Below are 12,627 nucleotides of genomic sequence, written 5' to 3'. Positions count from 1 at the left end.
GTACGAAATATTAAACAGTTACATCGCTGATTTTCGGAACTAAGATGTTATGTCCCTTGTGCCTGTAACTGGCTTATGATTAAGCCAGTTAATAATTATAATTAACTGTTATAATTAACTGTTAATAATTATAATTAACTAACATATATATTTTTTAAATGATGAAAAAACATGAGTAATGAGTTTCTTGCCGATTCTGCTCGGTAGAATCTCCTTTCCGAACCGAGGCTGGAAGCTTCACTTAATTGTAAAATGACGATTCAAAAGTGCTTGCAAACCTAGTTGAATAAAGCTTATTTTAAAAAAAAGTAACTACTTAGTTTCTTGCCGGTTCTTCTCGGTAAAATCTACTTTCCGAACCGGTGGTTGCTTCACTTAAAATAGTTGTTAAATGATACAGAAATGCTCGTAAAAGCCTATTTGAATAAAGTATATTTTGATTTTAATTTGATTGAGTAAGAGTCCTTGGATAATTTTATGCCCATATTCAACTTGGTGTGTTGGTTTAGAAGCAATATTGTAACAAACAGGCAGAGTTATTTTCGCATTTTGATGCCCGAAGTGAGTTTGTCAGGAGCGATAGACGTTGTTTCTCGTCGGGCGGTACTTTCGTTTTCGGCGCGGCGCGGGTGTCGATTTCTCCGACGTTAGGTCATCGTTTAACGGTGGTCTGTTTGACGGTGCCACAGATTATAAGCGTTTTCACATTTGCATTATCATTTTTGGGGTCACTTGATATTAACTCTCTAAAAAACTTTTTAAATTTTGAGTCTATTTTAATTTAAATTGATTGAAAAAATTACATAAAAATTTTGGACGATTTTTTCATAATTATTTTTTAATTATCAAATTACTGTTTTTTTTTTGTAATAGATCTATTATAGTATTTCACTTGGTTTTGTAACTATACCACATATATAAAAATGGTTTAGTTACACAAAGGTTTTGTGAGATCATACTTGAACGAAGATCCATTATATAAGAGATCGTTTGTGGTTAAAATGACAAGAATTAAAATTGTTATTGAAATATCCCTTGTATATTAAAACAATAAGTAAACCGTAGATAGCAGAGAGAAAGAGGGAGGAAGGAAAACTTTGCTTGGACTTTCGTTTTGCTGACGTGACGATTTTGGCCAGAAAAATTGTTCCAAAAATTCTAAATATGGAGAATCGCCGCGATCTCGTAATTTAGACCATTGTCTGTTTTCCTTTCATTTGCCTCTGAGCATAACTGTGCATCGCAGGGAGGGCCTAACGGTCAGCCGGGACAGGAATGTGGTAGCGCAGGTTTTGATTTAGGATCGCTTTATGTGTTAGGTAATAAGGTCGAAAATGAATCGCAGGTGCGTGATCGAGCGGTTTTATTGTCTATAAGTCTTTTCGAGTACGACGCTCTAGGTGAAGGCCATGGCGTTAATCTACATTCCGTACCGGTAACTTTGTGTTTAATTAATTTCATATATAATTCAAAACTGTAAAACCTTACTTTGATAAATTTTAGTTTTGTATCGTAATGGATTAATTTGAATTTTATGACATGGCAACCTGCTTAAAAAAGTATTTATTCAAATTGAGAAAACCTATAGTCACATACCATAAGTAATGTACAATATTACTTTAGATTTAATAAACGGCTTTTTCGCTAATACAATGTTTAGACAGACTACAGAGGACTACTTACATATTTATAAAAGATATAACATTACAAACACACTTACTTATACATACTTATAAGACATATGAAACTCAATAAATAATGAAAGTGTGTTACACATAACCAATTAAATAATTGCATTATAAAATACACTCGTAAAATACTACTTACAAATTACATGAAGTTATAAATATGTAATATATTAAGTAGTAAACAGCTTATTTCAATTTAATTGTTTTTAAATATGCAAATATGTGGTTTTAAGTACTTATTTTCTATATAAGGATTCACATAAAAGAACAAGCATAAAGTATGTGTTTGAAATTGTTTTTAATATTTAAAAAAATTGGGTATTTCATTTAAAGTTAAGCATTATGCTTGTAAATCTTGTAGTACTTAGGTAATTAAGTAATAGACTTGAAAATATTGAGTGTTTTTAATGCACTATATATATTATAATTGTGTTATATACGTAGGTCATTTAAATCCATATAAATTTGTAAATAGCTTGTCAACAACGCCATCTATCGGATTATAACTGAGTACAGTCGTTACTTCTGATTTTCCATAACACAAGTGCTTTAGCTACTTACATTGGGATCAGAGTAATGTATGCCATATTGTCCAATATTTATTATAAACATATTATTTATAGCAACTACTGACAGTTAAAATTAAATTATTACGACTTCAAATCGTTCAGATTTTTAACGAGAAGATGCAAGAACAATCCATTATTTATAGATTTTATAAATGAATGTATATATACAATATATTTAATCTATAATTAAAAAGGAAAAACAGAACAATTTTACTAAAAAGAAAAACTTTGTTGTTGTAAACGATTAAACTGCAGTTTAATTATGGAATCCGAATAGAATTGTTGAACGTATTGTTACTCTTAAAAACTAATCTAATCTCTAATTACGATTTACTTGAGAATAATTGTTGTAAATAATAAACAACCAAAAACAACAAAACAAAATCGGATCGAATAGGCCTCCAGTTCAGCACCTTATTGTTTTGTTTAGAAGCTATTTGCGGCCTCTAGTATTATTGAAATATAAAAGTGTTACTAATTGCCGCACGTGGCTTCGCTCGTGTTTTAGTGACTCGGTTGTCATCCGTTAGGCAAGAAATCCTATGTCCTTCCTTGGCGTTAAATCAAATCAAATCAAATCAAATCAAATCAAATCCATTTTATTCAAGTAAACGTCACAATGAAGCGTTGTTGTTGAAGTTGTTGAAGGTTGAAGTTGAAGTTTGCTTCATACCAAATTTCGTCCAATTTGATTCAGTGCTTTGGCAGAAAGACCGTCAGACAGACAGAGTCACTTTCCCATTTATAATATTAATATAGATAATTAAAGCTTGTTTTTTAATTGTTCCGTTGTATACAGTGTTACGATTTTGTTTTATTTATCTACATTTAATGGCTCTAAGTATTTTTATAACACCAACACTTTAAATACAATTAATAAATCAGTGGTTTATAGTTGAATTAGTGAGTGTAGAGTTAGAGTAGTATTAACGCCAACTTCCCTAACCCCTTTCAAATGGGCATGGATATGAGTCAACTGAGCATCTTTGTTTTATTTTTAATACTAGCGACCCGACTCGTTCGGAATGCTGATGCTGAATATAGTAGAGCATATCTAAATTATCAGTGTTTTTTTTTTCACGTATTATACACAAAAACCTTCCTCTCGAATCACTTTATCTATTAAAAAAACCGCATCAAAATCCGTTGCGTAATTTGAAAGATCTAAAAATGTGTAATTATGATGATTATGAATGGAATCCTATATAAACCCGTCTGTTTTATTTCTGTTTTAGTAATGACCAGTATTAATTTGAATTCAATAAAATATATTTTATTACATAATATGTTTGTCTTCAGTTGTCGATTAGGTGTATGAGTATCACCGGTAATATTTACCAATGTGTGTGTGTTTGAAGAACGAGTGAGCCAGTGTACTTACAGGCGCGAATCTTAGTTACAATGCTTGTAACGCATTAGTAATTCCAGGAATGGTTAATACTCACAGTGTGACAATGACCACATACCACCACCACTTATACACATTACAATAAATGTAATAACTACTAAATAAGTACAAATTAATAAATATTTAAGTGTTTTTTTTATTGCTAATTACAGGTAATAGGCCGACACCGATGATTGCTTGTATGTGTGTATATATGCACACAACCATAGTTTTTTGACAACCGTAGTCGATTAATGTCTACACCCGTTTTCATGGATATGCCACTCCGCGGTCTCGGGTTCGATTCCCGGCCGAGTCGATGTGTTAAAAGTTCATTAGTCGTTTATATTGTCTTGGGTCTGGGTGTTTGTGGTGCCGTCGTTACTTCTGATTTTCCATAACACGTGCTTTAGCTACTTACATTGGGATCAGAGTAATATATGTAAAGTAGTAAAGTAAAGTAACCGCCTGTAAATTTCCCACTGCTGGGCTAAGGCCTCCTCTTCCATTAGGGAGAGGGTTTGGAACATATTCCACCACGCTGTTCCAATGCGGGTTGGTGGAATGCACATGTGGCAGAATTTCGATGAAACTTGACACATGCAGGTTTCCTCACGATGTTTTCTTTCACCGCCGAGAACTAGATGAATTATAAACACAAATTAATCACATATATATAGTGGTGCTTGCCTGGGCTTGAACCCGAAATCATCGGTTAAGAACGCGTTCTAACCACTGGGCCATCTCAGCTCTAAATATATGTGATGTGGTCTAATATTTATATTTTTGACTTGATAACACGAGATAATTCCTTGTTACTAAAATACTGATATGTTGTTTAAAATTGAACTAATAATTGTTTTGAAAATATATAGTTCTGGTCGGTGTGAAAGCGAGTTAGTACTCCGTTTATTTCTTTCCAAGAATTTGTTCTCACAAAGCTAAAAGCGGCGACGCGGCGCCCGCGCACACGACGGGCGAATAAAAAGCAGTTTCCAGTTAGGCCTGCGGACCACTAAAGCGTAACGACGCGTACGATGAATAGCTAATGTGCAACGTGGTTTATGAATCGATCATTTGACATAGTAACGATTATTGGGGCGTATTACCTTAATAAGGATTTATGTGTCAAAAAACTGTCGTTGCTATTCAAAGATTTTTGAATTAAAAAAAGAAAAAAACGCCTTTAGGACTACGTGAACCAAAACAGCGTTCCATTTTTAAAATTGGTGCAGAACGTTCGAATTCTCAATTACTTTTTTAAATTAGTAAATAAAACTAAAATTAGCGTACTCCATCAAGATTACACATATAAAATATTATATAAACATATGAAAGACTACTTATGAGCCCTAACGCCAGATTACTCGTTTCCACTACAGTTTTGAAAGGGATTATGAGCCACATATATATGAATTACTCAGAGAAATATTGTTTTTTTATTTTTATTTTTTATGGTATAGGTGGGTAGACAAGCATATGGGCCACCTGATGGTAAGTGGTCACCAGCACCCATAGACAATGAAGCTGTAAGAAATATTAACTATTCCTTACATCGAAAATATATTATATTGTATAAATATACATATACTAATGATATGTATAACTTTCTAGATCTGCTGGAGACCCTGGACACGCAAGTCGACGCCAAAAACTGCCCCGGGGTCTGCATGCACAGCGTCACCTCCTTCATCTGCTCCAACGTGCTCGAAGAGATCACGTGCCCCAGCCCCAACATGAAGTGCTGCGTGGATGAACCAATCGGTGAGCAATTAAAAAAACATAATTTGACAAACGGCAAGTCCCGACTTCCCATTTGGACATATTTTTGTTCATTTTCATTTCCGACATGTTTAACAATTGTCGTACTATTTCAACTTATTTACACGAAAACGTTAATCAATGATATACCTAAACCTTCCTTATGAATCACTCTGTCTATTAGTGAAAACCGTATGAAATTCCGTTCAGTAGTTTCGAAGATAATCGGGAACATACAAACAGACGCGGCCGGGGAACTTTATTTTATAATATATAGTGATTATTGTTTATATTGTTCTGGGCGGTAAAGCAAACATCATGAGTAATTTTCTACATTTGCACATAAATATATACGTATAGTATAGGTAATAAATATAATACGCTAGCGACCCGCACCGGCCTCGTATGGATGCAATAGTGATACTAAATATACTACAGAATTTGTTTATTTACGACATCACATTACAAACTTCTAAAATCATCAGTGTTTCTTTACTATATTTTCCATGTATTACATACAAAACCTACCTCTCGAAACAATCTATCCATTAAAAAAACCGCATCAAAATTCGTTGCGTAATTTTAAAGACTTAAGCTTACAGAGGGAGAAAGAAAGCGACTTTGTTTTATATTATTTAGTGATTAACCTTGAATACGAATATAATTCACCTTAATCGTAGATTTAGTTTTTATTTCTTAACTAAAGTAAAGTAAAACAGCCTGTAAATTTCCCACTGCTGGGATAAGCCCTCCTCTTCTATTAAGAAGAGGGTTTAGAACATATTCCACCACGCTGTTCTAATGCGGGGTCTAATGCAAATGTGGCAGAATTTCGATGAAATTAGACACATGCAGGTTTCCTCACGATGTTTTCCTTCACCACCGAGCTCGAGATGAGTTATAAACACAAATAAATCACATACATATATAGTGATGCTTGCCGCGTTCTAACCACTGGGCCATCTCAGACATTTCTTAACTAAAAGCAATTTATTATTTTCAGGAAACGATACGATGATAACAACAAACAAACCATTTACAACACGCTACACAACAACGGAATCGGAATCGGAGGAGGAAGATTACACAACAAAGCCGCCGAACGACAAATACAAAGACAGTGGTAATTATTAGGTACACTCTATTAACTATTAGGATATATAACATATACATATTTCATCTCATATTAAATTGTTTAAATAATATATGAGACAACTAAAACAAAAAAAAAAAAAACCCGCTGAGTTTCTTTCGCCGGTTCTTCTCAGGTCAGGGTATTTTCTTTTCCGAACCGGTGGTAGTGTTAGCAAACAAACGTCTGTATTTATCGACAATAACAACATTAATTGGTGATTTGATCAAATCAAATCAAATCAAATTTATGTAAATAAACTTCACAATGCAACGTTCTTGAATCAGATGAAATCAAAATAAACTTTATTCGAGTAGGCTTTTACAAGCACTTTTGAATCGTCATTTTACAATTAAGTGAAGCTACCACCTGTTCGGAAATTAGATTCTACCGAGAAGAACCGGCAAGAAACACAGTAGTTACTCTTTTTTAAAATTTAAAAAATACCATGTCATTTTAATTAAATACAATTATTTAAATTAATATATCCTGCGTGGAAGTCAACAGGTATTAACTCCACGCTTTTTTATCATCTAAAAAATCTTGTATCGAATAAACCAATGTATTTTTTACAAACGATTTGAATTTACTAAACGGCAAAGTTAAAACGTTTCGGAAACCAGTCTTCAGCTAGAAGAAACAGCAAGAAATTCGCATAGTTGCCCTTTTCAAATAAATACGATCTGCAATGCTGTTTTTTTTTTATAAATCCAGGCATTTTTTTCTAAAAAATATTTTTAATAAACAATGAGATTTATTATATAAATTTGTCTTAATATATATATATTTTTTTTGTAAATGGTAAATTGATTATTTCCTGATATCTTATTACACATGTTTACCTATACCATGAATGCTTTAGAAGACAGAGATGAGTGTAATGCAAAAGCGAGTGGAAACTATATTTGTCTCTCTCATTGTCATCCAAATCCCCAAAGACTTCTTGGCGATAGCTGAATTGATTCAGTGACAGCAACTGGCTTAAAGCCGGACAGGCATCATTCAGGCTATTTGACAATGCGGAAAATAAATTCTGAATTATTGTAATCAGTGTATATTATGAGTTTAAAAGTGGTTATTTACTAACTAAACTTGAAAATAATACTTAATTTATTCAAAAATCAGTAAATCAAAATGCATTTTTTCAAACTTTTGTCACTTGAGACAAAACGCTCCTGATTGCCGGGCTTATGATGAAGTCATTTTCTTGTAAACCTTGCTTTTCTACTATATGTACCACAAGTTAAAATACAGCAAAGTCACGTCACCAACCCCGTTACATATGAAATATGTAATTTCATCTCATATTAAATTGTTTAAATAATATATGAGACAACTAAAACAAAAAAAAAAAAACCCGCTGAGTTTCTTTCGCCGGTTCTTCTCAGGTCAGGGTATTTTCTTTTCCGAACCGGTGGTAGTGTTAGCAAACAAACGTCTGTATTTATCGACAATAACAACATTAATTGGTGATTTGATCAAATCAAATCAAATCAAATTTATGTAAATAAACTTCACAATGCAACGTTCTTGAATCAGATGAAATCAAAATAAACTTTATTCGAGTAGGCTTTTACAAGCACTTTTGAATCGTCATTTTACAATTAAGTGAAGCTTCCACCTGTTCGGAAATTAGATTCTACCGAGAAGAACCGGCAAGAAACACAGTAGTTACTCTTTTTTAAAATTTAAAAAATACAATGTCATTTTAATTAAATACAATTATTTAAATTAATATATCCTGCGTGGAAGTCAACAGGTATTAACTCCACGCTTTTTTATCATCTAAAAAATCTTGTATCGAATAAACCAATGTATTTTTTACAAACGATTTGAATTTACTAAACGGCAAAGTTAAAACGTTTCGGAAACCAGTCTTCAGCTAGAAGAAACAGCAAGAAATTCGCATAGTTGCCCTTTTCAAATAAATACGATCTGCAATGCTGTTTTTTTTTTATAAATCCAGGCATTTTTTTCTAAAAAATATTTTTAATAAACAATGAGATTTATTATATAAATTTGTCTTAATATATATATATTTTTTTTGTAAATGGTAAATTGATTATTTCCTGATATCTTATTACACATGTTTACCTATACCATGAATGCTTTAGAAGACAGAGATGAGTGTAATGCAAAAGCGAGTGGAAACTATATTTGTCTCTCTCATTGTCATCCAAATCCCCAAAGACTTCTTGGCGATAGCTGAATTGATTCAGTGACAGCAACTGGCTTAAAGCCGGACAGGCATCATTCAGGCTATTTGACAATGCGGAAAATAAATTCTGAATTATTGTAATCAGTGTATATTATGAGTTTAAAAGTGGTTATTTACTAACTAAACTTGAAAATAATACTTAATTTATTCAAAAATCAGTAAATCAAAATGCATTTTTTCAAACTTTTGTCACTTGAGACAAAACGCTCCTGATTGCCGGGCTTATGATGAAGTCATTTTCTTGTAAACCTTGCTTTTCTACTATATGTACCACAAGTTAAAATACAGCAAAGTCACGTCACCAACCCCATTGCAGCGCCATATTGTAGCGTTTTCGCGCGTTATTTACATATGGAATTTTTAATATGATATTTTTTGGGTTCCTTAACCTCTAATAAATAATATAAAATGGATTTTAAAAACCAGTCAAATAGCCTATTCAGAACTTGGTCAACTTCCTTTTGTAACAGCGTGGAGGAATTTCCAAAACCTTCTCAAAGAGAGGAGAAGTCTAACCAGCAATGGGACACTTTCAAGTTATACTTACTGTTACAATAGATTAATTTAACTAATATATGTGTGTAATGTCAATTATTTGAAAAAAAAAATCAATATGTGTGTTGTATATAATATCTAAAAAAAACACTCAATAACTAGGTCTAATCACAGACTTAAGGATCTTATGTGTCGGCCGATTAAGAATATTATCCTGAATATATGTCAATCTAAAACATTTACATTGTTTTAAGTCTTAAGAATTAATTTCAAGAATTAAATATTATATACATATCATTATTTTCCAGGTAATATAGCCTGCCCAGGTGTATGCGTAGCGGCCCGCCTGAGCCATTACTGCGAGGCCTATCTCACATCCAGCGGTCTTTGCGTATCTGGGAGATCATGCTGTGTATCCAAAGATGGATTTGGGGATAGAAGACCGTCAGATTTGGTAGTTCCCGCTGAAACTAAGTATTCTACAAAGCGGCCTGTAACTACGGTAAGATTTCCACTTAATGCTTAGAAGAAAGTACCAAAAAACCAAAATATTATATGTATATTTTTAATTTATAGAAATAATATGTCAAGGTGGCACAGTGGTTAGACCTGATCAATACGGAACCCATTTATACATTCATCTCATGTTCGCTTTGCTCCAAACTGGGAGCATTTATATTTATCCCATAAATAAGCCTTCATGAGTCTGATGAAAATCTGCCACGCTTGTTAACAAACCCAATTTGGAAAAGCGTGGTGAATGAACGCCATACTTTCCCAAAAGAGGAAACTTAGACTAGCAGTGGAACACTTCTGCTATTTAATAATAATCATATAGTTTATTAACATAATCTTTTATCACTTACAGCTAACAACCACCCCGGCTCCAGTACAGAAGCCAGGTCGGAAATGTCAGGGGGAGTGCGTAAGCGGTATTCTGTATCTGTTCTGTGGGAACGTGGACGAAGATGCCTCATGTCCTGGCGACGAGAGTTGCTGCCTCAATGAGTCCACCACGGAAGTCGCAACCAGACGACCGCACACGACGCCGAGACCAACGACACCGGTATGTATACCATCTTCAAACAGTATCATCATGTAATCATTTAATACCTGAAAAGACTCAACTGCCTTAACGAATTGAATTAATACATATTAATGTTATACATGCGAAAGACTCTTTGTCTGTCTGTCTGTCTGTCGCACTTTCACGATCAAACTGCTAAACCGAATTTTATGAAATTTGGTATGAAGCAAATTTGCCCTCCAAAAAAAGAAATTAACTACTTTTTTGCCAAAACCATTGATTTTGGTGCAATGCTGATACTAAATATACTACACAATTTTTCTTTTTTCTTCACTATATTGCCCATGTATTATATACAAAAACCATCCTCTCGAATCACTCTATCTATTTAAAACCGCATCAAAATCCGTTGCGTTACTTTAAAGATCTAAGCATACATAGGGACAGATAGCGGTAAGTGACTTTGTTTTATACTATGTGATGATAATGATACACGTATTCCGTATATTCCAGGCTCCACTGCCAAGATGTCCAGGGTATTGCCTAATTAGTTTGATTAAAAGTCTCTGCGAGCGCCCAGCTGTTCTGGTTTCTAACACCCACTGCAAACTAAGTGGCTCCGTCTGCTGTGATAACACAAGGTATGTGTTTGATGCTTTCTACGTATAGGCAGATTATTAAACTTTGTCACCTGGGTTTTTACTTATTTAAAAAGTTTATTAAGATAAAATCATAAAACCTTATTATTCATTAAAACGCCTGGATTTATGCTCGGGTTGCATCACAGGACACTAATTATTGTATCTATCTATGTGTCAATAGTTCATACGAAGTAAGACATATAGTGACGAAGCATGCTCACTCATAGAGCCGAGATGGCTCAGTGGTTAGACCGCGTGCATCTAAACCGATGATTGCGGGTTCAAACCCAGGCAAGCACCACTGATTCATGTGCTTAATTTGTGTTTATCATCTGCATGTATCTAATTTAATTCTGCCACATGTGCATTCCACCAACCCGCATTGGAACAGCGTGGTAGAATATGTTCCAAGCACTCTCCTTAGTGGGAGAGGAGGCCATTAGCCAAGCAGTGAGAAATTTACAGGCTGTTAATTTACTTTAAATAGCAAATTACTTGATTTTAACATGGCTTTGAAAACCTATAGAATATACAATAGCAACTTTTTTTATAATAAACTTTTATGAAATTTTAGAATACCACCTCGTACTACAACACGGCCGACAACAACAACAACGACAACGACGACAACACCGGCGCCCGTCGACCCGCGCCCCGACTGTCCCGGTTCCTGCATCGTCTCCTTGCTTTCGTTTACGTGTTTCCGTAAGTTTACCTTTACACTATTTTTTATGCCATAGATTGGCGGACGAGCATATGGGCCAAGTAAGTGGTCACCATCACCCATAGACAATGATGCTGTAAGAAATATCAACTATTTTTTACATCGTCAATGTGCCACCAACCTTGGGAACTAAGATGCTATGTCCCTTGTGCCTGTAGTTACACTGGCTCACTCACTCTTCAAACCGGAACACAACAATACTGAGTACAGTTATTTGGCGGTAGAATATCTGATGAGTGGGTGGTACCTACCTAGACGGGCTAGCACAAAGCCCTACCACCAATTAGTACTGTAAATTATACTAGTAAATTAATCACAAATTTAATTACTATCGAGAGAGTCAGTCAGTCAGTCGAGTCTTTGGTACATTTCGGTGTGAGATAATCCTGAAACTTGTCGAAAATTTGTCGATAGGATAGGGTATAGGAACCGCCATAGGTATCTATGGTTATAGGCGATTGATTGTGACAAAAGGTTCTTTATAATGATTTCAGCTCCGAACGAGACAATAATTATAAAGATATACTTTGATAAATAATATTTTTATTATTATCCAATCAGGTAACGCAGAATTGACAGATGTTTTCAAGTGTAAGAAGGCGGGCACGCAGTGTTGCGCGCCAAAGTCGAAGGTTCTGGAAGCGATCGGCGTCAATCGCAACGACTCCTTCCCATTGGCCACTACGCACACATACACACCGCACACACACACTGTGGCACACACGCTACCGTATACATCACCTCTACGTAAGTGTGATTTTATGAACAATATAAATACAGTTAATATATAATTTTGGACGAATTTTATTTATTTATTGTTTATGTTCTAGCACAATATGAACCCAACTACGCGACAACTCTCAGGACTCCAGAGAAATACAACAAATATGTCTGCGGCGTCAAAGGTAATGGCTGTTATGATAATCGTCCATAATCAATATAGTAATAATCCTTATATTTTTGGCTAACTAAAATTAGTGCAGTT

General features: G+C 34.3%; 1 protein-coding gene across 1 annotated transcript in view; it reads left to right on the top strand.

Moving 5' to 3' along the window:
* The window catches only part of LOC124539002 (protein masquerade), a 34,275-nt gene that overhangs the window by 14,495 nt on the left and 7,153 nt on the right, over positions 1 to 12,627 (top strand). The window contains exons 2-9 of the mRNA XM_047116302.1: positions 5,259 to 5,408; positions 6,409 to 6,528; positions 9,559 to 9,752; positions 10,119 to 10,316; positions 10,791 to 10,918; positions 11,493 to 11,623; positions 12,204 to 12,389; positions 12,473 to 12,547. Of these exons, the coding sequence (XP_046972258.1) occupies positions 5,259 to 5,408; positions 6,409 to 6,528; positions 9,559 to 9,752; positions 10,119 to 10,316; positions 10,791 to 10,918; positions 11,493 to 11,623; positions 12,204 to 12,389; positions 12,473 to 12,547 (1,182 nt within the window). The remainder of the gene's footprint in view (positions 1 to 5,258; positions 5,409 to 6,408; positions 6,529 to 9,558; positions 9,753 to 10,118; positions 10,317 to 10,790; positions 10,919 to 11,492; positions 11,624 to 12,203; positions 12,390 to 12,472; positions 12,548 to 12,627) is intronic.

Source organism: Vanessa cardui, chromosome 21 (assembly GCF_905220365.1).
Source record: "Vanessa cardui chromosome 21, ilVanCard2.1, whole genome shotgun sequence".
Classification (NCBI taxonomy): Eukaryota; Metazoa; Arthropoda; class Insecta; order Lepidoptera; family Nymphalidae; genus Vanessa; species Vanessa cardui.
The sequence above is the reverse complement of the archived record's forward strand: the minus strand, read 5'-3'. Positions and strand labels throughout refer to the sequence as shown.